At 52.8% G+C, this 24,517-nt stretch overlaps 1 protein-coding gene, 1 long non-coding RNA gene and 1 pseudogene across 4 annotated transcripts in view; 1 reads left to right on the forward strand and 2 right to left on the reverse strand.

The window, feature by feature from the left end:
• Positions 1-1,902: 1,902 nt before the first annotated feature.
• LOC141580558 (uncharacterized) lies at positions 1,903-4,353 on the reverse strand. Its single transcript, XR_012512773.1, has 3 exons — positions 3,921-4,353; positions 3,206-3,328; positions 1,903-2,604 (listed from the first exon to the last, which is right to left on the reverse strand). It is a non-coding gene; the product is annotated as an uncharacterized LOC141580558 (long non-coding RNA).
• Positions 4,331-24,517, forward strand: part of ITGAX (integrin subunit alpha X) — a 35,393-nt gene continuing 15,206 nt past the window's right edge. Inside the window, exons 1-19 of one of the 3 annotated variants that reach the window (XM_074382050.1) lie at positions 4,331-4,415; positions 7,029-7,130; positions 8,573-8,678; positions 9,289-9,392; positions 9,692-9,762; positions 9,905-10,016; positions 12,294-12,424; positions 12,514-12,659; positions 12,904-13,057; positions 13,809-13,959; positions 14,553-14,626; positions 14,793-14,922; positions 15,132-15,274; positions 15,455-15,595; positions 15,683-15,892; positions 23,064-23,194; positions 23,330-23,493; positions 23,631-23,785; positions 24,333-24,464. In XM_074382050.1, the coding sequence (XP_074238151.1) occupies positions 7,076-7,130; positions 8,573-8,678; positions 9,289-9,392; positions 9,692-9,762; positions 9,905-10,016; positions 12,294-12,424; positions 12,514-12,659; positions 12,904-13,057; positions 13,809-13,959; positions 14,553-14,626; positions 14,793-14,922; positions 15,132-15,274; positions 15,455-15,595; positions 15,683-15,892; positions 23,064-23,194; positions 23,330-23,493; positions 23,631-23,785; positions 24,333-24,464 (2,310 nt within the window). In that variant the 5' untranslated portion in view covers positions 4,331-4,415; positions 7,029-7,075. Of the gene's footprint in view, positions 4,416-6,817; positions 7,131-8,572; positions 8,679-9,288; positions 9,393-9,611; positions 9,763-9,904; positions 10,017-12,293; positions 12,425-12,513; positions 12,660-12,903; positions 13,058-13,808; positions 13,960-14,552; positions 14,627-14,792; positions 14,923-15,131; positions 15,275-15,454; positions 15,596-15,682; positions 15,893-23,063; positions 23,195-23,329; positions 23,494-23,630; positions 23,786-24,332; positions 24,465-24,517 lie in introns of those variants that run through there. The other 2 variants (XM_039478159.2, XM_039478160.2) reach the window with 2 other exon arrangements.
• LOC120367532 (5S ribosomal RNA) lies at positions 13,297-13,415 on the reverse strand (annotated as a pseudogene).

Raw genomic sequence — 24,517 nt, forward strand, 5'->3', positions numbered from 1 at the left:
GCTTTCCTGAAATGTACCCCACCTGTAAAAACTGTTGCTTGGAGAGTTAACACTGGGTTAACACCAGTTTCTCAATTGCTGTGTTGGTGCCCAAGGCTCACAAGTGCCCCCATCTCTGGGGAGTGGTCTTGGCTGCAGGGGAGCAGCCTCTTCTCCTTGGTAGGATGAGCTGGAGAAAGGGGGAAGAATGGCCAGTGGGCAATGACTAATCCACTCAGAAAGAATCAGGGGCCAGACTTCAGCCTCAAGTGTGACATGGTAAAAAGCTCCATAAACTGCATACCTCAACCATACCTCAGCTTTCTGTTGAAACTCCTCTCTGTAACCCAAATGTGACAGGCAAACAGTCTAAACCCACGCCATCTTGGCCCTCGAAACTTGTAATAAGTATTTAAGGACTGTAATTTCCACCCTGCCCAGACAATGTGTAAACAAATGCTAATCTTGACTTTTGGGAACCACTTAAGTAACAATCAGAATGTCAAAAGTCCCCTGGCCCTCGGAATGTCCGGAGCCCCTCACCCTCATCTTTGCCCAGGAATCCACTGGAATGTCCAGAGCCCCTCACCCTCATCTCTGCCCAGGAGGTGATTTACAGAATCCACTAGCCCTCGGAATGTCTGAAGCCCCTCACCCCCACCCCCGCCCCTCGCCCTCACTCCCGAGGTGGTTTTACGGGTATAAAAGGCCTTGACACCCTCCTTTCGGGGCCGCGGGTTGGAGAGACGCAAGTCCTCTGTGGCCGCCGGCAATAAAGACTCTGCAATTTGGCATACTTTTGTCTTGGTGTTGACTTTCTATGCCTGCTCCATTATAACAAAGGAGGGACCCATCCATGCTCACAGTTCCCAGGGACCAGGCTGGAGTCAGGGTTGGGGGAGAGCCCTTGTCACTGAGCCTCTTTCCCCACTCCATCCTGCATTCTCCTCCTTGTCTCTCCAACAATGGGCATTGGACACCGAGCAGATACAACCAGGGGTCAGTTCCTGTCTCTGGGTGCAGGACGGATAGGTGATGGGAGGGTGGATGGGTTGGTGTGTGGACAGGTGGATGGATGAAAGGATGGGGTGGTGGGTGGATGGGTAGATGGGTGGGTGGGTGAACAGTGGATGGGTGGGTGAAGGGGAGCCTCCGCCTTCAAATGGAAGCCTTGAAATGGAAGGTATGGGTGTTGTCAACAACACTGCAGACCCAAGCCCCCTTTCGTGACCGTCTCTTTTCTATAATCTTTCTTCTCTCCCTTCTTCCCCAGTTTCTCAGTGACTTGTTTTCACTTCCCCTTTTCTCCTGTGTGTCTATTTCACTGAATTTAAGTACAAACTAAATTCATATTCTTCTCATTGTGGTGAAATTGCTCGCTAGCATGGGAGTCTGAGTGGGGACAGCCCTCATTTCTCCTGGGGCTTTGCCAGCAGGAGCTCCTTCTTCCCTCTTCCCTTTACTCATTACCCAGCATTTTCCCTTCCACCAGGCATGCTTTGGCCACGTTCCCCAGCTTCTCATTGCTCTCCTCTGCTTGACTTGTTTCCTGTAGCCTGTTCCCAAATTAAATAGGCTTGTTTTATTCCAAATTTGCACCAATTCAAGTTGGTTTACTTCTAAGAAGGGTGACTTTTACATCACTCCAGGCAGCTTCTGATTCATGCAATTATTGAGCAGGACTGTGGGTGAGGGGGGCTAAGCATTTGGTTCATTTGCTTCAAACCTGTGCAATCTCCCCTTCACTCACCCATCTATCCATCCACCCTCCACCCTGTCCTTCCATCCATCCACCTGTTCACCCACTCACCCCCCAATCTACCCATCCACCCACCACCCCGTCCTTCCATCCATCCACCTGTTCACCTGCCCACCCACCCATCTACCCATCCACCCACCACTCCATCCTTCCATCCATCCAACTGTTCACCCATCCACCCTCCCATCACCCATCCATTCTACACCCACAGACAGGACCTGACCCCTGGTTGTACCTGCTCGGTATTTAATGCCCACTGTTGGAGAGACAAAGAGAAGTGAGAAGCAGTATCTTCCTTCAATGAACTCTCATCTAGAGAGTGTCGCCTTTCATCCTTCACTAAGAAAGACTGATTATTAACTTCCCCGCCCCCCACCCTCAGCTTAGGACAATTGCAGCAAATGCTGTTTCCCAGGCACATAAGTGAGCTGCAACTGTGATTGGGACTGGAACTATCAGATCCTCGTGCTGCCTGGATAACATTCTGCCATTCTTTCACTTCATTCCTGCACCAAATATGGATTGTGTGCCTCCCATGTGCCAGAGATTCTGTGAAGAACTGGGGATAAAAGGTTTAAAAGGGGCAGGCATGGTGGCTCACACCTATAACCCAACACTTCTGGAGGCTGAGATGGTGGGGGTGATCACTTGAGGCCAGGAGTTCAAGACCATCCTGGGCAACATAGCAAGACCCCTAACTTCACGAACATTTAAAAATCAGCTAGACATGGTGGTACACACTTGTAGTCCCAGCTACTCAGGAGGTGGAGGTGGGAGGATCGCTTGAGCCCAGGAGATTGAGACTACAGTGAGCTCTGATCACACCGCTGCACTCCAGCTTGGGTGACAGAGTAAGGCCTTTGTTTCTGAAAAACAAAATAATAAAAGAAAGATTAGGAGGACACACTCCCAGTGTGGGGAAGCCAGCAGTCCCTGTCCAGCCCCTGGCGCACCAGGGCACAGCCTTATTCATCTCAAGCCTCTCCCTCTGCGATTCATCAAGCAGAGCTAATCACTTCCTTCCTCCCTCAGGTTACTCTGCTGTCTAGTAAAACTTTTAGGGTGTGATCTCCTTCTGGGGTGTGATCTCCCTCTAGTGTGTAACTCTTTGAGGACTGAGACCCTTTCCTGTTTGTCTTGCTTCTCACAGTGGCCAGCCCAGAGCCTAGGTCCTGTGGGCAGTCCATGTGTGTGGGAGGAGTGGTATGGGGAACAAATGTGCCCCAGGCAGCGGTTAGGGCAGAGAGGAGGAAGTCAAGTCATTAGCAAAATAGTCAAGACTCCAGCACCCTGAGTCCTGTCCTCAACCCGAACTAGCTGGGTGACCTGAGTCAGACGACCCAACTTCTTCATGCCTCAATTTTGCATCTGTGAAACAGGGGTGACAGTAGCCCCCATCACAGGGCTGCTGTGAGGGTTCAATTAGCTAATACAAATAAAGCACAATAGCAAAGACACAGAACCAACCTGGATGCCCATCAATGGTGGCTTGGAAAACGTGCTACGCACATCATGGAATACAATGCAGCCATGAAAAAGAATGAAATCACGTCCTTTACTACAACATGGATGCAGCTGGAGGTCATAGTCCTAAGTGAATTAACGTAGGATCAGAAAACCAAATACTGCATATTCCTGGGTATAAGGGGGAGCTGAACATTGGGTACACAGGTACATAAAGATGGGAACAGCAGAAGGGTAAAGGGAGGGAGGGGAGCAAGGGTTGAAAAACTACCTATTGGGTACTCTGCTGCCTGGGTGACAGGGTCAACAGAAGGGCAAACCTCAGCATCCTGCAATATACCTGTGCAATAAAGCTGCACATATATCCCCTGAATCTAAAATTTTTAAAAAGAAGCCAGGCGCGGTGGCTCACACCTGTAATCCCAGCACTTTGGAAGGCCGAGGCGGGTGGATCGCTTGAGGCCAGGAGTTCCAGACCAGTCTGGCCAACATACAGAAACCCTGTCTCTACTGAAAAAGTAAATAAATAAAAGTGAAAAAGAGGAGAAAAAAATTGTTTTTACTAAGAAAATAAATAAGGTGTGTGGTGCTATAAATGTCAGCACGGCAGCTCCTGCATCGGCCGCCGATGTCAATACCCCATGCCTGCTTCTCCTTTCCACCTACCGAGCTACCCAGACAGCGCTCCCAAACCGTACACCCCGACAGAACGCCTCACCTTCAGGGTGCCTTTGGAGCAGAGCGTCTTCCCAAGTACTTCTGTCTGTACGTGTGTATTTCTACACTGTAGAATTAAAATAAATTGCATGTTAAGAAAATGCGGGGGTGCAGCAGGGATTGTCCTTCAAAGAGAGAAGTGAGACCGACTGCGAGCTGGGAGAGGCGGGGCGGAAACTTTAGGGTAACTCCGCTAGGGCCCCGTGGGTGAGCATAGGGCGGAAACGGACCCAGAAATCCGAGGGTCTCTGCCCACAAGGTTTCTGTTCTCTTCTTCCCATAGAAAACAAATTGGGGTCCATAGACTCCAAATTTTTCAGTTCCACTTAGACAAATCAGATTTGAATTAAGGCAGCAGTGTTCGACCTGGTTTCTCCATATCCACCTCCTTCCCTGTTCGTGCCAGAACCACACCCCCCTACCCCAACCTGCTGCCCTGCTGGAACGTCCTTCAACCAGAGCCCCTGGGCTCAAGGATGGAGCAGGAACTGATCGGGTGAGGATCAGCACAGGACAGGCTGGCTGCTCTCCGGACTCCCCCAGACCCTCCCTCTACCCTTGACCTCTTGCCATGGGCTCAGCCTGGGCTCTGAGCACCCCAGGGGGCTGGGTGGGGAGCTGGGTTCCGCTGACTCAGGATCCCTCGGGGCTGAGGAGGTGGGTGATGGGCAGCCCCCTCCTTCCTTGCTTGCTTGCATCATCTCCCCGGCTGCCATCCTTCCTCTGAAAATATCAAGTCATGATTCACTGCAGTGGGGCTGTGAGTCTTAGATTCTCTGAGGTCCTGGTTGCAAGCCCCAGGGCTCTCATCTGTAACGGGGGTGGATTGAGATGAGGACGCGTCCTGTCTTCCTCTTTGCTGAGCCTGAGTTGTCTGTTCCGAAAGCGAATGGTCTCACCATGGCTTTCTTCCAATTTGAGTCCACCTTGACTGAGCCTGGGGTACTGTGGGAGTCGGTGGGCAGCCTGAGAGGAGATGGGGTCTCTCATGCATCTGGGGTCCTCCTCTCCTGCCTCTTCCACCTGAGGTGGACCTCGACTCGGAGAAAGGGGACGGCAAGGCCACGATGGTGGCCTCCTCGAAGGCGAGGCCTCTCTGGCCCTCACCCTGCCCATAAGCCCAGCCCTGCGTTCCCAGTTGCTGGTTTCTCTTTTTTAAATTCTCTCCAGAACCTGCACCACTTCTTCCTCTTTTTTGGGTTTTTCTGTTGCTATTTCCTTCTTGGCGTCCAACCCACCATTTTCTCTCTCTGCGGTTTTCCCCGTCTCCCCGTTTCCCAGGGCCCTCTCCCAGCCATGCTGCTCAGAAGTGTGGGGTCCGAGGCTCTCTCTCCAGGTGACAGCGTTGCTGCCTTCTCTGCACCTGGCCGTCCTCGGCCCACGCCAGTGTGGCCTCCCTGCTGCCCCAGCATGGCCCACTAGGGGGGCTCTGATGGCCTCTGGGGCCGGAGCCGGGAACGTCCTTGTACTCGTTTCTTCCCTCACTGGATGTCTGGCAGCCTGAGCCGTGGTGTGTGTCCCGGATCAGCCTGCCCGTCTCTCTCCTGGCCTCCTCCCGCCTCTCTGTGGGGCCTCCTCAGTCTTCAGGTCTCCTGCTCTGCGGCCACCACTGCTGTTTCCATGGCCTGCGTGCACCTCCTTTGTCACACTCTCGCCAGGACCTCGCCCGGCACTTCTGCTGATGGGTCCAGAACCGAGCCGTTCCTGAAGTCCAGACCCACATACCCAACTGCCTCCGACCTCTCTCTCAGAGGCGCCACAGACACCCCCTTCCCACCAGGACAGCTGTCACAGCACAGCAGTGATCACAGATGGCAGCCCAGGCTCCCACCCGCTCTCCAAGCCCTCCACACCCACTCAACTCTCCCAGCAATGACAGGGGATGTGGTCCCCATTAATTCCCTTCAATGCTCCCCTCTACCCTCAGGATAAAATCAATGTGTCTTTACTGGGTGTGGTGACTCACACCTGTGATCCCAGCACTTTCAGAAGCTGAGGCAGGAGGATTGATTGAGGCCAGGAGTTTGAAACCAGCCTGGCCAACATTGGGAAACCCTGTCTCTACTAAAAATAATGATAATAAAAAATTTAAGGTGCAGTGGTGCAATCCTATAGTCCCAGCTACTTGGGAGGCTAAGGTGGGAGGTCCTTTGAGCCCAGCAGTTCGAGGCTACAGTGAGCTATCATCACACCACTGCACTCCAGCCTGGGTGACAGAGCAAGATCCTGTTTCTGAAGAAAAAAAAAAAAAAAATTGCTGTACATACAGTAGGGGGGCTTCTGGGGCCTGGGGCCTGCTTCCCCCTCCTCTCCTCCCAGCAGCCCTGACCTTGTCTTTTACCACTTCCCACCTCCAAATGTCTGGTTCCCATCACTGATTTTACACACAGGCCCTCCTGTCTGTCCCCTGCCTTGTCCATGTCTGGCTGCCCTGTCATCTCCCGAGTTCGATTGCTTTCAATGCTCAGCTCAAGCGCCGCCTCTTCCAGGAAGCCCTCCCAGAGAGTCACACCTTCCCAAACTGGGTGAGGCACCCTATGGTCTCTGCTCTTCCCCCTCACAGCAGTGAACTTCTTATTTGTGTATCTGCCTCTCTGCTGACACCAGGGCTGGGGCTTTGTGGTTTACGTTTTCTTCTCCACCTAGCAGAGAGCTTGCATCTCCAGGCTCAAATTAGGTTTCTTGAGTAAATGATGAATAAGGGAGTGAATGAATAAATGAATGAGTACTCGCTCTGTGCTCCTCCTAGGGACCTGGATGCCCCATTCCTTGGCCCAGACTTTCCAGATCAGAGTGCAGGGCTTCCACCAGGGTTTCCTTCAGGGTCCTGAGGGGCTGGCTTCTGCCCACCTCCTCCAGTTTGGCTGAAATTTCAGGGTCAAGGGCACCTTCTGCCAGTCATGGGGAAGCATGGGCGGACAGGGCAGGGATTCGCATCTACTCAAATGAAGAGCATCAAGCCAAGTCATATGACGAGAGTGACTCCGGCCAGAGGGTGGGCGTATGGGCTGGTCCTTGGTTCAGTTACGTTCTCTGCCCGCCCGGTCTGACTCATCCTGACAACTTTCTTCCTGTGCCCGGCCACCTCTCTGGCCACTTGCTTCCTCAGTACGTTGCTCTAGCTCTTCCTGAAACAGCCCAGAAGCACGGAGCTTCATGTCTGACCTTCCAGTCATGACCAGGACCAGGGCAGCGCTCCTCCTGTTCACAGGTGAGCCTGGGCGCCAACGAAGTGGGACTGGGGACCTAGGCCAAAGGGAGCCAAGGTCCTGAACTGGGGGTTCATGGTGGGGGGTCAGGATCTGGGTAGGAAGAGAGACTCAGGCAGGAGGGAGAGGCTGGCACATAGGGTTTGGGATCTGGAGTTGGTGGAGTGTCGGAAACAGATGCTCAGTGCCACAGAGAAAAGTTAGCACTGAGACAAAGGATCTTTCAGCAATGCAATTTTTACCTCCTGGACTGCAGGAGGGGTACTCTCACCAGCCATCTTGCCAGGAGAGTGCAATTAACAAAGGACAAGCAGACATATTTATCCCTTCCCCATTTGGGGTCGTCCTTACTGCCGTGTCTGATCTCCGTTGGTTGGAGCCAGACCTTACAATATAAACTAAAACCTGATTGGCTAAAAACTTAAAAGTTTTCTAAACAGGTAAAAGCAATGGAAAGCTGAGACATGCCTGTGAGCATGTCCAGCACAGATATCTCGGTTAACTAGGGTTAAAGTACAAGGACGTAGAATGTACCATGTGCCTGTAAGCATGGCATGTTTAACAGCTACATAGGATAGGGCTTAACAAGAGAATATTCTTTAACAAGTGTTTTTCTCTTGTTAAAGAATAACACTTATGGTTTATTCTTTAACAAGAAAAGAAACTTTAAGGAGGAACATTTTTACTTCCCACATGGAGGGAGAGGATACGGCTGAATCAATTTTGGGGGAGTTCCAGAGATGCTGGAAGAGAGGACAGTTGTCATGACACTCCAGAGAGTTTTACTCTTTTTATTTTTCTTTCTTGAGACAGGGTTTTGCTCTTTTTGCCCAGGCTGAAGTGCAGTGATGCAATCTCAGCTCACTACAACCTCCGCCTCCTGGGTTCAAGTGATTCTCCTGTCTCAGCCTCCTGAGTAGCTGGGATTACAGGCACCCGCCATTGTGCCCAGCTAAATTTTTTTGTGTTTTTAGTAGAGACAGGGTTTCATCATATTGGCCAGGCTGGTCTCGAACTCCTGCCCTCAGGTGATCCACCCACCTTGGCCTCCCAAAGTGCTGGGATTACAGGCGTGAGCCACCATGCCTGGCCTCAGAGATTTTTAAAATAGGCAGAACGTGCCAAGCTTGTGCTCTGTGCACAGCATACCTTTGGTCCCCAAGTTTTCCTGGACATAGCCCCCCAGGGGCAAAGTGGGGAAAGATCCTCTTTAGAACCTTAGTACTAACCGCTCTGCAGAAACAGAGAACTGAAACTCGACAGCGGATGGTGGGCGAGGGGCCTCTCTGGACCCTCGGAAGGAGAGAAGGGGATGAGTTAGGTGTCCGGAAGACCCAGGCACCCCAGGCATCAGACTTAGAGGCCCCCACTGGGGCCGGGGGTGGGGGGCAGCCAGGCAGAAGGAAGACCGTTCTCCAAAGCTCTCTTCCCACCTCCTCCCCAGCCTTAGCAACTTCTCTGGGTTTCAACTTGGACACAGAGCAGCTGACAGCCTTCCGTGTGGACAGCGCTGGGTTTGGAGACAGCGTGGTCCAGTATGCCAACTCCTGGTGAGGCCCGGGTGGTGCCGGCCTTCGGCTCCATCCATCCTCTCCCTGCTCAGGGCCCCATGCTCCCCACCCTGCCCTGTTATTTGCAAACTCTCTTCTCTGTCTGGTGTGGTGACTGCCCTGGTTTATGCAGATTTGCCCTGAAAGCAGGCCCGGTCTCACAGCTAACATTTACAGAGCAGTCAGTGCAGTGCTAGGCTCGTCACGGGGGACGTGGCAACCTGTGAGTCGGAATCAGTCGTGCACAAAACGCTTATTTGTTTTTTCTTTACTTTTTGTACACATTTAAAAATATAAAGAGTCAGGGTCTCACTATGTTGCCTAGGCTGGCCTCAAACTCCTGGGCTCGAGGGATCCTCCTGCCTCCGCCTCCCAGAGCGCTGGGATTCCAGGTGCGAGCCACCGCGCCCAGACTCAACCAATATTTCTTGAGCATCTACTATGTCTCCATACACCAGAAAATCCAATAGACAAATCCCTCCCCTGTAGAATTTAAATTATTAAAACCCACCTTGCAGATGAGGAAGCCGAGGCTGGGAAACGTGAACTTGCCAGAGGCAGCTGTGCCCACTGTCCATGCTGTCGCCTGCAGTGTCTTCTCTCCCTGCAGGGTGGTGGTTGGAGCCCCCCACAAGGTGACGGCTGCCAATCAAACAGGCGGCCTGTACCAGTGCAGCTACGGCAGCGGCGCCTGTCAGCCCATCCGCCTGCAGAGTGAGTCACCGGCCACCCGGGACCCAGGGCCAGGTGTCCAGGCTCCCCTGGTCCGGGGCCCCGTGCTCGTCGGAGTTTCACTTCCAGCTTCTGCTGTGTCTGAGACCCTCACCCTCAGCCCCGCTTCCTAGCCCCCCAAGGCCTCCCCGCCCATTGCACCCCTGCAGCTCTGTCAAGACCCGACAGCCCCCTTCACTGTCGGACCTCCTTGTCTCCCAGGTGGAGGTGACCCCTGCCCAGCTCTTCCACAGCCTTCTCTGTCCCCCTGAAGGTGACCATGCACATATCTGCCCCCGCAGTCCCCGCAGAGGCGGTGAACATGTCCCTGGGTCTGTCCCTGGCGGCTACCACCAGCCCCTCCCAGCTGCTGGTGAGTGGCCCTGGGTCACAGGAGACGTCTGCGGGAAGGAGGGGGGACCCGGGACCTCAGGGGTTGGGGGTCTCGTGTAGGGTGGAGGTGCCGGAATGTGAGGGTGCAGGGGCAGCCCCCCAGCAGCCCGCTGTGTCCCCAGGCCTGCGGCCCCACTGTGCACCACGCATGTGGGAGGAACATGTACCTGACTGGACTCTGCTTCCTCCTGGCCCCTGCCCTGCTCACCCAGAGGCTCCCGGCGTTCATGCAGGGTGAGTGTCGGGGCCACCAGAGGGCTTTGAGGAGCTCACGCGCATCCAACTAGGGGTGCAGTGGGCCAGAGACACTCTTGCCAGAGTAGATCAGAAAGAGGGGCTCTGGGAAAACTTACCACATGGTGCAGTGGTTCCCAACGCCGCTGCCCACACACCCTGCCCGTCGCCCGCACACCTCGTGACCTTTCGTGTGATCTTAACCTCTCCAAGCCTCAGCTTCTTCATCTGTTGGATGGGGAGAATAACACACCCGGCACTGAAGTAACACAAGATGATTCATGGTCAGGGGTTCACACAGAAGCTGGTACCAGGTGACAGCCCCATGAAGGCCCACTGCTGTCATTTTTAGAGAAGGGGACCTATTTTCATCCAGTGGGTCTGGGATATGACCAATTGGTTTGTGCAGCAGGAAAGGTCGGTGAAAGTACAGTGTGAGCAGCGTGTGTGGATGTGTCTGCGTGTGTACATTGTGTATGCACACAGGTGTACACGTGTGCATGTATGTGCACGTGTGTGTGTGTGTACACATATGTGTGCATGTGTGTGCACATGCAGGTTGAGGCACAGGGCCTGGCTTCCCTGGTGTTGATGGGGAAGAAAAATAAGGAAGCGGAACAGTGGGCTTTTCAGATTTTGCGGGCTGAGGCCTCCCCTGGTTTCACATTTGCTCTCAAGCCCTTGGTGAGACTGACGTCTGGCTGCAAATAGGGTGCACCTTCCAGCACCTCTGTGGGTCCAGACTCCATCCACAGGGACCTGGCACCCATCAGAATGCCCAAGATGCCTGTCTCTCTAGTGGAGGCCTCCAAGGCAGAGCGGACACTGAGAGGTCGCATGAAAGGGGGGTCTCCTCTCCAGGTGCTGGAAGAAGCTCCTCTTCCCAGGGCAGATGCTGCTTTCATGCAGGAGGGAGTGGGGGCCTGTATTTAAGTTGGGAACAGAACAGGCCCACTGTGTAGCTGCTCCTGGGTGATTAATTTAAAATATTAACAATCAAGGCAGGGGGGTTGTTTGAGGCCTGGAGTTTGAGACCAGCCTGGGCAATAGAGTGAGACCTCATCTCTACAAAAGTAAAAATAAAAAATAGCTGGATATGGTGTTACATACCTGTAGTCCCAACTACTCGGGAGGCTGAGGCAGGATAATTGCTTGAGCCCAGGAGTTGGAGGCTGTAGTGAGCTATGATTGCACCACTGCACTCCAGCCTGGGTGACACAGCGAGACTCCACCTAAAAAAAAAAAAAAAAAATCAACAAAACTACACTTTGGGAGGCCGAGGTGGGTGGATCACAAGGTCAGGAGTTCAGGATCAGCCTGACCAACATGGTGAAACACCGTCTCTACAAAAATTAGCCAGGTGTGTTGGTGTGCACCTGTAATCCTAGCTATTCAGGAGGCTGAGGCAGGAGAATCTCTTGAACCCAGGAGGTGAAGGTTTTGGTGGGCTGAGATCATGCCACTGCACTCCAGCCTGGGCAACAGAGCAAGACTCCATCTCAAAAAAAAATAAATAAATAAAAAACATAAAACAAAACAAAAAAACAAACTACCATTCAGCATTGAGCAGTGAGGACAAACACTGGCCAGGGGGGCTGGGGTCAGGTTGTGTCATTGCTGGGTCCAGGCAGGGCACAGATATCCAGGATGGAGGGGGAAGCCCTCACTTCCTGCCATCTGAATTGGAAAAATCCTTTTTTTTTTTAAAGATACAGAGTCTTACTCTGTCACCCAGGCTAGAGTGTAGTGGTACAATCACAGCTCACTGCAGCTTCTGACTCCTGGGCTCAAGTGATCCTCCCTGCTTAGCCTCCAGAGTAACTGGGACCACAGCCACCATGCCCACACCCAGCTGATTTTAACAATTTTTAGTAGACATCAGGTCTCACTATGTTGTCTAGGCTGATCTTGAAATCCTGGGCTCAAGCAGTCCTCCTGCCTAGGCCTCCCAAAGTGCTTGGATTACAGGTGTGAGCCACTGTGCCCAGTCTGACCTTTACTTTCTTATCCACCGGGCTGGCTTCGCAGGAGTGAGCAGCTTCAACACAGACTCTTTATGCAACTGTGAGATAATGAAGGGGCTTGTCCCAGGCAGCGGGGTAGGGAAGCCCTATCCCCTATGAGGAGAGGACCCAGGGTGTGGAGCCTGACTTCCATCGCCAGACTAGGGGCTTAGGGGAGGAAGGGTGTTGGGAGAGTCAGCTCTTGTGGCCAGGAGGCCACAGTCCTGGGCTCTGGGAGTGTCCCTTGGAGGACCCGTGCGGCCTCCTTCCCCAGAGTGCCCGAGACAGGAGCAGGACATTGTGTTCCTGATTGATGGCTCGGGCAGCATCTCAGACAACAACTTTGCCACGATGAAGAGCTTCGTGAGAGCTGTGATGAGCCACTTCCAGAGACCCAGCACCCAGGTGTGCCTTCGGAGGAGGGAGGCTGCTGGGGGTGGGGGCTTGGACCCTGGTGAAATGGTCTCAGTCCCGGCCCTGTGTGCTTCTCCCAGTTTTCCCTGGTGCAGTTCTCCAGCGAATTCCGAACACACTTCACTTTCAAGGAATTCAGGGACAGCTCAAACCCCCTCAGCCTGTTGGCTTCTGTTAAGCAGCTGAGAGGGTACACACACACGGCCACCGCCATCCAAAAAGTTGTGTGAGTCCTGACTTCTCCCGGACACAGTCCCAAAGCATCCAGGTCTTCCCTTGGGCCTCATCTGTCTCCGCAAGAAGGGGACAGGCAGGGATCGAAATCCAGCCCGTGATACCCTTGCCGAGGTGGGACCTCTGGGTGGGACTGGAGCCTCCCAAAGGAAGGGGCACCCTCTCATTTTCACAAGGGCACCAGTGGCTAGCGTGGTTTTGTTCACAGGCCTCTAAGACCTCTTCTTTCCTGATAGGAGGGAATTGTTCCTTGCCTCGAATGGGGCCCGCAGGGATGCCACCAAGATCCTCATTGTCATTACTGATGGGAAGAAAGAAGGAGACCGGCTGGATTATGATGATGTCATCCCCATGGCGGACAAAGCAGGCATCATCCGCTATGCAATTGGGGTAGGGCATGGCGACGCCTTCCCCCTCCTCCCTCAGCTTCCTCTCAGGGCAGCTTCCTTTGCTTTTGTCTTTGAGACAGCGTCTTGCTCTGTCTCCCAGGCTGGGGCGCAGGAGTTCGAGGCTGCAGTGAGCTAGGATTGCACCACTGCACCCCAGCCTCTCCAGTAGCTGGATCCACAGGTGTGTGCCACCATGCCTGGAGATTTTTATTTTATTTTTCATTTTTTTCTTTTTTCATAAGCCTACAGCACCCGGTATTCCCAGGTGGTCTCCCATCCAAGTACTAACCAGGTCTGACCCTGCTTAGCTTCCAAGATCAGACACGATCGGGCATGTTCAGGGTGGTAGGGACACATATTTCTTTTTCTCTTCTTTTTTTTTTTTTTTTTTTTTTTGGTAGAGATAGGTCTTGCTATGTTGCTCGGGCTGGTCTCTAATTCCTGGCCTCAAGCAATTCTACCACCTTGGCCTCCCAAAACACAGGGATTACAAGCGTCAACAACATCTCTTTCAAGGGGAGAAACAGCAGCTCTGTCGGCTCTTACTGCCTTCAGGATGAAAGCTGTGGCCCAGCCTGGGGACCGTGGTCCGTTCTCCTAAACTCCCTGATGCCGTCGGGGGCTTGTGCTTCTCGGGTTTCTGATGCCTGCGGTCCGGCCGACCCTGCAGGGTTACTGGAAGATGCTGCACCCGGTGCACATAGGCACATTCCATTCATTATTTTTACTGAGTTCATCTTTTCTGGAGACAGGTTGGATCAGCTTTTCAATACAGAAACTCCTGGAAAGAATTAAATGACATTGCATCGAAGCCCTCCCAGGAACACATATTTAAAGTGGAGGACTTTGATGCTCTGAAAGATATTCAGAACCAACTGAAGGAGAAGATCTTTGCCATTGAGGGTGAGTCTGAAAGGGAGCTCTTCGCTTGGGAAATCCTCAGCTGTAATGCCTTTCCTTTTGGCACCCGAGGCTCCATGGAACCCGAAGACAGCAGCCTGGTTCTCCCGCCCTCCCGGGGCCCCGATGTCCGTCAGCTTGTCCCCATTCACATCCCCCAGCACTGTCAGAGCCGCCCCAAAGTGGCCCAAGGAGTGGCCCTGCTCCCCGCAGAGAATGATTTCATACCATCACCTGCTCCACTGCAGTGCCAGGAGACCCTTCCGTCCACACCAGGCCCCTTCCCTTCCAGGTCCCTCCAGCCACTCACCCTCCTGGGCAAGGGGCACACAGGCACTTGGTCCCCTCAGGTCTGCTTGTAGTAATAGGGTCCCCAATGAGGACCTGGTCAGTGCTGCGATCGCTGTCCATGTCCATGGAGCAGAGGGGGTCCCTGAAGTCAGAGCCGATCTGGAGGACAGAGCCTGGTCCCTGTCACAGGCACCAGCCCTTCCTGTGGCCTCCAGTCTTAGCTTCTCCTAAAGCTGAAGTGTTCTTCTTGGACCTGGCAAAGCCCGCCTCCCTCCCTGGCACTCAAGTGTCACGCCTTTCCCTAGGTACTGAGACGACAAGCAGCAGCTCCTTCGAATTGGAGATGGCGCAGGAAGGCTTCAGTGCTGTGTTCACGCCTGTGAGTGGGGCCCCTTAGGCTGATGATGTGTGGTGAGAGGAGTGGGGGAGCACGGAAGGCCAGGGTGGGTGGCAGGTGGGTGAGAGGCACCGGCGCAGGCCTATCTCCGGGACACGCTGTCTTCCTGCTCTGGCCTCTGCTCAGCCCCGGAATCTTTTCCTCTCAGGATGGCCCCGTCCTGGGGGCTGTGGGGAGCTTCAGCTGGTCTGGAGGTGCCTTCCTGTACCCCCCAAATGTGAACCCCACCTTCATCAACATGTCTCAGGAGAATGTGGACATGAGGGATTCTTACCTGGGTGAGAAATGGCCAGGGGCTGGGGACAGGTGGGAGATGCGCTGCCCAGGGTGGGGTCCAGGGTTCTGGGAGGGGGATGGGGGCTGTGCTGCCCAGGGTGGGGTCCAGGGTTCTGGGGAGGAGGGGTGAGGGCTGCGTTGCCCAGGGTGGTGATCCAGGGTTCTGGGGAGGGGGGATGAGGGCCTTTGTGCTGAGGCCTGGACCTCTCAGGTTACTCCACCCAGCTGGCCCTGTGGAAGGGGGTACAGAACCTGGTCCTGGGGGCCCCCCGTTACCAGCACACCGGGAAGGCTGTCATCTTCACCCAGGTGTCCAGGCAATGGAGGATGAAGGCTGAAGTCACGGGGACCCAGGTTGGGCCTGGTGGGAGCCAGGGGCGAAGATGAGGGTGTGAGCGGTGACCTGGGCAGAGAAGAGGAGGGAGGGGCTTTGGGGGCCTTTGGGGAGGTCCTGGTACCTGGGGAGAGGCGGGACCTGGCCCTCAGGGCTGCCTCTGGCAGGGCAGGCAGCTCGACCCAGCCTCTGTCTTCCAGGTCGGCTCCTACTTTGGGGCCTCCCTCTGCTCCGTGGACATGGACAGCGATGGCAGCACCGACCTGATCCTCATCGGGGCCCCCCATTACTACGAGCAGGCCCGAGGGGGCCAGGTGTCCGTGTGCCCCTTGCCCAGGGGGGTGAGTGGCCTATAGGACCTGGGCTGGGTGGGGTCTGGTGTGGGTGGAGTCGCCTGGGTTGGGCCTGACACTGCCTGTGTTCTGCAGTGGAGCAAGTGGTGGTGTAATGCGGTTCTCCGAGGGGAGCAGGGCCACCCCTGGGGCCGCTTTGGGGCAGCTCTGACAGTGCTGGGGGACGTGAGTGGGGACAAGCTGACGGATGTGGCCATCGGGGCCCCAGGAGAGGAGGAAGACCGGGGTGCTGTCTACCTGTTTCACGGAGACTCGGGACCCAGCATCAGCACCTCCTACAGTCAGGTGAGGCTGGATGCGTTTCTGTCACTACAGCAGCCTCCTCCTCACCTCTCCTCATCTGTCATACTGGAAAACTGTCCCTTTTTATCGCTTCCTACCTCCCTTGCCCAGCTCTGAGCACCCTATAGTTGCAAGCAAACCGTGTGATGTGGGGACTGGGAGCGGGGAGCAGGGGTGTGCTGCTCTGTCCACAGACGTGACGTCTGAGTGGGTTCCGCTCCCAGCCTATCCGTCCCCCACCACTTTCTTTTTTTTTTTGAGATGGAGCCTTGCTATGTCACCCAGGCTGGAGTGCAGTGGCACGGTCTTGACTCACTGCAACATTTGCCTCTGGTTTCAAGTGATTCTCTTGCCTCAGCCTCCCCAGTAGCTGGGATTACAGGTATATGCCACCACTTCTGGTTAATTTTTCTAATTTTTAGTAGAGACAGGGTTTCACTGTGTTGGCCAGGCTGGCCTTATACTGGTGACCTCAGGTGATCTTCCTGTCTTGGCCTCCCAAAGTCTTAGGATTGTAGGTATGAGCCACTGTGCCCAGCCCCCGGCCAGTTTTACAAGCTACACAGGCCAGGCACAGAAAACTCATTTTACATATAGAATCTGGGGCACGGGGAAGACAAGGGCATTGGTTCAGAGTGGGTCTGAGATGGCGAGGGGTGCTCTGGCCTTCTAACCTCTAACCCAGCAAGCAGTCTCGGGGCTCCCTGCTGCTAACCACTTAGATCTAGTCATCTCAGCCTGCGCTTTCACTCACCCCCTGCCTCCCTGGATGCTACATGATTTTATTCCTTTCTGCCATTGAGGTCCCCCCAAATGCTCATTCTTGCAGCCCTCCACCCGAGGGAGCAGGGTTCCCTGAGAACAAAGGGCTACTTTTATTGGCAAAAGTCAAGAAAACCCTGTTAAAAAATAGGCAAAGGGGCAGCTCAAGGTGGCTCACATCTGTGATTCCAACACTTTGGGAGGCCCAGGCAGGAGGATCGCTTGAGGCCAGAAGTTTGAGACCAGCCTGGACCACATAGGGAGACCACATCTCTGTAAAAATATTTTAAAAATTAGCCGGGCATCATGGTGCCGTAGTAACTGTAGTCCCAATTACTTGGAGGCTGAGGTGGGAGGATCGCCTGAGCCAAGGAGGTTGAGACTGCAGGTTGTATCACTTCACTTCTGCCCAGGTGACACAGCACAACCCTGTATCACCAAAAAAAAGAAGGGCAAACGATTTGGATAGGGATAGAGATTTCTCCAAAGAAGAGGTACCAAGGGCCAGTGAGTGAATACAATGATTCTCTATGTCATCAGTCGTCAGCAAATAAAAGCTATAATGAGATGCCACTTCTCACCTAGAAACAAAGGCGGATAGTGACTGGTGTGGTGAGGATGTGGAGAACTGGGCATCTTGCTGCACTGCTGGGGATGGTGTAAATCCACTCAGCGGCTTTGGAAACCAGTGTGGCAGGTCCTCAAAACGTTCAACACAGGCCAGGCCTGATGGCTCACGCCTGTAATCCCAGCACTTTGGGAGGCCAAGGTGGATGGATCACTTGAGTTCAGGAGTTTGAGACCAGCCTGGCCAACACGGTGAAACCTATCTCTGCTAAAAATACAAAAGAAAAAAAAATTAGCCAGGTGTGGTGGCGGGTGCCTGTAATCCCAGCTACTTGGGAGGCTGAGGCAGGAGAATCGCTTGAACCCAGGAGGCAGAGGTTGCAGTGAGCTGAGATCGTGCCACTGCACTCCAGCCTGGGTGACAGAGTGAGACTTCATCAAAAAAAAAAAAAAAAAAAAAAAAAAAAAAGGTTAAACATAGAGTTGCCGTGTGATCTGGCAATTCCACCTGGAAAATATGCTAAGTGAGAGAAGCCAGACACAGAAGGCCACATGTATTCAGGCCAAGGGGCCAGAACAGGCAAATCTGTAGAGACAGAAAGTAGATGAGCAGTTGCATAGGGATGGGTGTGGGAGGCAGCCAGGGGCATGAGGGTGACTGCTAATGGGTGTGGAGTCCCTTTTTGAGGTAGTGGAAATGCTCTAAAATTGATTTTAGTAGTGGTTTCACAACTCTCCAAACATACCAGAAACCACTAAAGTCATTTAAAGGGGTGACTTGTGCACAATGTGGTCCATAGCTCAAAAAAGTCATTACCAAACAGAAAAAAGTGCTCAGGAAGGTCCCTGCAGTTCCGTCACACACCAGCTGTGTGGTCTCAGTCAGGTAACTCACCCTCTCTGTGCTCAGTTTTCTCATTGGTAAAACGGTGGTAACAATAGAACCAACCTCACTGAGCTGCTGCTGTGAGGATTACGAGTTAGTATGTGTGAAGTACTTATCACAGTGCCTGGCACACAATAGGCATCAGGTTGTTATAATCCATTACAACTATCATTAAGATAGTTTAACAACTGGCCAGACGTGGTGGCTCCCGCCTGTAATCCCGGCACTTTGGGAGGCGAAGGCAGGTGGATCACTTGAGGTCAGGAGTTCAAGACCTGCCTGGCCAACATGGTGAAACCCCATCTCTACCAAAAATACAAAGATTAGCTGGGCGTGGTGGCACATGCCTCTAATTCCAGCTACTCAAGAAGCTGAGGCAAGAAAATCGCTTGAACTCAGGAGGGAAAGTTGCAGTGGGCTGAGATTGCACCACTGCACTCCAGCCTGGGTGACAGAGTGAGACTCCATCTCAAAACAAAGAAATGAAAACCACGTCGTCTAACAATGGAAGGGGAATCTAACGAAGAGGGCGAAAAACTGTTGAGAATAACAAGGGCTCATGTGTTGTCATGAAACTGCAGTCTGTACCGATTTGTTTGACTTTCCTTTGCTGTGGTGGCTTTGAGGTATATTTGTGTAGACCCTCGGTTACAAATATTGCTTGGTTACACCCACAGGCCTGGTTCTAAGAGGCGGCCTTTCTGGATTCACTGCCCCACCATGATTTTTTCCTTCTTTCCACTCCATCCCACAACCCATCACACGCAGGTATACCTTGTTTTCTTCGCTTTGCAGACACTGCGTGTTTTACACGTGAAGGTGTTTGGTGACCCTGCACGGATCAATTCGATTGGTGCCGTTTATCGAACCGCACGCACTCGCTTTGTGTCTGTGTGTCACGCTTGGTGATTCTCACGGCGTTTCAGGCTTTTTTTGTAATTATCACGTCTGTGGTGGTGATCTGTGATCAGTGATCTTTAATGTTACGATTGTTTTGAGGCACCATGAAGCTCATCCATATACGAAAGGCAAACTTCATAAATGTGTGTGTTCTGACTGCTCCACCACTGATAGTTCCCCGGGCTCTTTCTCCCTCTCCTCTGGCCTCCCTATTCCTTGAGATGCCGCAATATTGAAATTAAGCCAAATAATAACTCTACAATGATCTTTAAGTGAAAGGAAGAGTCACATGTCTCTCACTATTTATTTATTGATTGAGGCAGGGTCTCACTCTGTCACTCAGGCTGGAGTGCACTGATGTGATCTCAGCTCACTGCAATGTTCCCCTCTAGGACTCAAGTGATTCTCCCACATCAGCCTCCTGAGTAGTTGGGTTTACAGGTGCATGCTACCATGCCTGACTAATTTTTGTATTTTTTAATAGAGACAAGGTTTTGCCATGTTGGCCAGGCTGGTCTTGAACTCCTGACCGCAAGTGATATGCTGGCCTCGACCTCCCAACAGACTGGGAATACCAACATGAGCCACCACCACTTTGAATCAAAAGCTAGAAATGATTAAGCCTGGTGAAGAAGCTGTGTCAAAAGCCCAGACGGGCTAAAGGCTAGGCCTTTTGCACTAAACAGTTAGCCAAACTGTGAATGCAAAGAAAAAGTTATTGAAGGAAATTAAGAGTGCTACTCCAGTGAACATATGAATAATAAGTGAGACAGCCTCATTGCTATTATGAAGGCAGCTTGAGTGATCTGGATAGGCCAAAGCAGCCATAACATTCCCCTCAGCCAAAGCCTAATCCAGAGCAAGGCACAAATGGTCGTCAGTTCTAAGAAGGCTGAGAGGTGAGGAAGTTGCAGAAGCGAAGTCTGAAGTCAGTGGAGGTTGGTTCATGAGGTTGAAGGAAAGAAGCTGTCTCCAAAACATAAAAGCACAAGGGGAAGCAGCAAGGGCTGATGGAGAAGCCGCAGCAAGTTCTCCAGAAAATCTCTGATGAAGGTGGCTACACGTGACAACAGGCTTTCAATGTAGATGAAACGGGCTTTGATGGAAGAAGATGCCGTCTAGAACGTTCATGGCAGAGCAGTCAGTGCTTGGCTTCAACGCTTCAAAGCACAGGCTGACCCTCCTGTTAGAGGCTAATGCAGCTGGTAGGACTTCAAGTTGTAGTCATTGCTCATTTACCGTTCTGAAAATCCCAGGACCCTGAAGAATGATACTAAATCTACCCTTCCTGTGCTCTAGAAATGGAACAAAGCTGGAGTGACGGCACGTCTGTCTGCAGCATTGTCGATTGAGTGTTTTAAGCCCACCCTGGAGACCTGCTGCTCAGAAAAATAGATTTCTTTCCAAAGTTTGCTGCTCAGTGACAATGCACCTGGTCGCCCAAGAGCTCTGATGGAGAAGTTCAAGGAGATCCGTGTTGTTTTCATGCCTGCAAACACATGTCCATTCTGCAGTCCACGGACCAAGGAGTAAATTCGACTTCCAAGTCTTATTATTTCAGAAATACATTTCATAACACTATAGCTGCCATAGGTAGTGATTCTTCCGATGGATCTGGGCAAAGTCAATTGAAAACCTTCTGCAAAAAATTCATCATTTTAAATGCCATTAAGAACATTCATTATTCATGAGAGGGGGCCAAAATATCAACATTAACAAGAGTTTGAGAGAAGCCGATTCCAGTTCTCATGGATGACTTTGAGTGGTTTAAGACTTCAGGGGGAGGAAGTGACTATGGATGTGGTGGAAATAGAAAGAGAACCAGAATTAGAAGTGGAGCCTGAATTGCTGCAATCTCATGATGAAACTTGCACAGATACAAGAAGCAAGATAAGGACTTGCTTCTTACGGATGAGCAAAGAAAGTGTTTTTTTTTTTTTTTTTCCTTTAGAGAGAATTTAGTCCTGGTGAAGATGCTATGAACATTACTGAAATGACAATACACAAGATTAAGAATATTACATAAACGGGCTGGGCGCAGTGGCTCACGCCTGTAATCCCCACACTTTGGGAGGCTGAGGCAGGCAGATCACCTGAGGTCAGGAGATTGAGACCAGCCTGGCCAACATGGTGAAACCCTGTCTCTACTAATAATACAAAAATATTAGCTGGGCATGGTGGCGCACACCTGTAATCACAGCTACTCAGGAGGCTGAAGTACAAGGATCACTTGAACCCGGGAAGTGAAGGTTGCAGTGAGCCAAGATCACACCTCTGCACTCCAGCCTGGGTGACAGTAAAATTGTGTCTCAAAAAAAAAAAAAAAAAGAATATTACATAAATGTAATTGATAAAGCAGCACAGAGTTTGAGAGGATTGACTCCAACTTTCAAAGAAACTCTATGGTGGACAAAAGGTTATCAGTCAGCATCGCATGCTCCAGAGAGAAATTTCATGAAAGCAAGAGTCCCTCCATACAGGAAATTTCCTTGCTGTCTTATTTTAAGAAATGGCCACAGCCATCCCAACCTCCCGCAGTTGCCGCTGTGATCAGTCAACCATGTCACCATCAGGCAAGACTCTCCACCAGCAAAAAGATTTCACCTTGCTAAAGGCTCAAATGATTGTTAGTGTTTTTAACCAATTTTTTTAATTTTTATTTTTGAACTTTTATGTTAGATTTAGAGGGGGTACACCGAGCTTTTCTGGACTCCCTCCGTGATTGGTCAATTTCTTTTTAAATTTTATTATTATTATTATTCTTTTTCCTTTTCCTTTTCTTTTTCTTTTTTAGAGACAGGGTGGTATTGTGTTGCTCCGGCTGGAGTGCAGTGGCATAAGCATAGCTGACTGTAGCCCCAAACTCCTGGGCTCAAGAGATCCTCCTGCCAAAGCCTCCTGAGTAGCTGGGACCATAGGCACAAGCCAGTGTTCCTGGCCCATTATTATTACTTGCTTTTTGAGACAGAGTCTTGCTCTGTCACCCAGGCTGGAGTGCAGTGGTGCAATCTTGGCTCACTGCAACCTCCACCTCCTGGGTTCAAGCGATTCTCCTGCCTCAGCCTCCTGAATAGCTTGGATTGCAGGTGTGTGCCAACATGCAATCCAGCTAATGCCCAGCTAATTTTTATATTTTTAGTAGAGACAGGGTTTGACCATGTTGGCCAGGCTGGTCTGGAACTCCTGACCTCAGATGATCCATCCTCCTCGGCCTCCTAAAGTGCTGGGATTACAGGCGTGGCCATCACGCCTGGCCCATTATTATTGCTTTTAATGTCTGCTAGCTTCAGGATTGCACAGATATTTAAAGGGCGCATTCTTTCAGGCACTGGGCATAACAGGAGCACTGGGAATGAAGGTGATACATTCCACAGGCGAGGCAGTGCCCAAGAGGGTGGAATCTGGGTGTGGCTGGGACCATTCCCCCAGCATCCTAGCTTTTTCTTGTCCTTTGAAGAGACAGAGTGACAGCAAGAAACAAAAAGGAGACTTGGGCCTGGGGTTGGAGGGTCTGGTGTTAGGTCTGGAGTCAGCCTCTTAAAGGCTCTGTGGGTTGGCCCTGTCCCCACCTTTTCCCGCATCTGTGCAATGAGGGAGGTGAGGCTGGACGAGCGCCTTAACACTCCTTGCGATATGTTACGGACTGCTGGCCCTGCTCCGGGTGCTGTTCTAAGAACCATAGGAATTCCTCTCCTGTGCACAGCTAAACTCTGAGCTCATAGTATCTTTATATGGAAGATGAGGAAACCGAGGCACAGAAAGATTGAGTCCTTGCCCCCCGCCTTGTGGCTCAGAGGCGGAGGAGTCAGAATCAGAACTAGAGACTGGTTGAATGAATGACACTCGGGACACCCTTCCAATCTCCACTCCTACATCTCTTTCTTAGCAACCATCTCCCCACCCCTATCTCCTCTTTTCAGGCTCTTCCTGGTAACATCTGTTCGCAGCTCACCCCTTCTGTCCTTCGCCCACGGCCCTACCTCCATATTCCCCTTGTTACTTACGTCCAAGTGCTTCCCCAGCCTTCCAGCCTGATTCACCCTTTTCTCTTCTGGCCAGCGGATCACGGGCTCCCAGCTGTCCCCCAGGCTGCGGTATTTCGGGCAGGCGCTGAGCGGGGGTCAGGACCTCACCCAGGATGGACTGGTGGACCTGGCGGTGGGGGCCCGGGGCCAGGTGCTCCTGCTCAGGTGAGAGCAGCCTTCCTTGGACACCCCCCGGGTGGTCCTAGGTCCAGACTGGGGCGCCCACCCCTCATCCCACCCCATGTTGTGCTCTCGGCTCCCAGCCGAGGGGCTGTCCTCAGGTAGGTGCTCTGTCCGCAGGACCAGACCTGTGCTCTGGGTGAGGGCAAGCATGCAGTTCATGCCTGCCGAGATCCCCCGGTCTGCGTTTGAGTGTCGGGAGCAGGAGGTCTCTGACCAGCCCCTGGGACAGGCCAGCATCTGCCTTTACATTGACAACATTTCCAGGAACCTGCTCGGGAGCCGTGAGTCCTCTCCCTCCAACCCAGGACGCCCCGACCTCTGGAGTCCCCCCAGCCCTGGACGCCTGTCTCCCATCCTGCACGTTGTCCACCCCAGGGGTTTTTGTCTCTCTCAACGCTCTCCCTGCGACCACCTACAGGTGACCTCCAAAGCTCTGTGACCTTGGACCTGGCCCTCGACCCTGGCCGCCTGAGTCCCCGTGCTACCTTCCAAGAAACAAAGAGCCGGAGTCTGAGCCGAGTCCAAGTCCTTGGGCTGAAGACACACTGTGAAAAATTCGATCTGCTGCTCCCGGTGCGACTGGGCACAGGCGTGGGTGGCGGCCGCACTGGGGCTGGCAGAGGGCAGGGCAGGAGAGAACAGGCTGCCTTCCAGCCTCCCTGTGGCTCAGCCCAGCACGTTAGCCAGCGAGCGAGCCAACGAGTGATGAGATCGGCTGCAGCGGCCAGGGGCCACACGGTTGGATTTCAGGAAAGAGAGTTGGGCAGCCTGAGAGCTAGGTCTGGGGCTTCCGGCTGGGTTTTTTTTTCAGGCATTCACTGGACACGCATTTATCAAGTTGCTCCTCAAAGACAGGCCGTGCCTGAGGGTCAGGGGCAGAGCAGTGGCCAAAACAGTCATTGCTGATCGGGAGGTCTGTGGGGAGGAGAAAAAAACAAAGACAAGCCAGGCAAGAGAACTGAGAGGGCATCGGGGGGCCTCCTGGAGGTGGTGACGCTGAGCAGGCCCTGAAGGAAGGGGAAGCCACGTGGGAGCTGAAAAAGAACTGTGGGTGGAGCGGGGGTGCACAGCTCTGCGCAGTGTTCCCTTTACCCTCCTCCCTCCCATGCCCATCCCCCAGGCCTGCGTGGAGGACTCTGTGACTCCCATCACCTTGCGTCTGAACTTCACGCTGGTGGGCGAGCCCCTCCCTTACTTCCGAAACCTGCAGCCTATGCTGGCCGCCGATGCTCAGAGATACTTCACAGCCTCCGTGAGTCCTGGCGCTGGGGTATCCCAAAGAGGGCACACAGTGTGGGGCCCGGG

The sequence above is a fragment of the Saimiri boliviensis genome, chromosome 12, assembly GCF_048565385.1.
Source record: "Saimiri boliviensis isolate mSaiBol1 chromosome 12, mSaiBol1.pri, whole genome shotgun sequence".
NCBI classification, from domain to species: Eukaryota; Metazoa; Chordata; class Mammalia; order Primates; family Cebidae; genus Saimiri; species Saimiri boliviensis.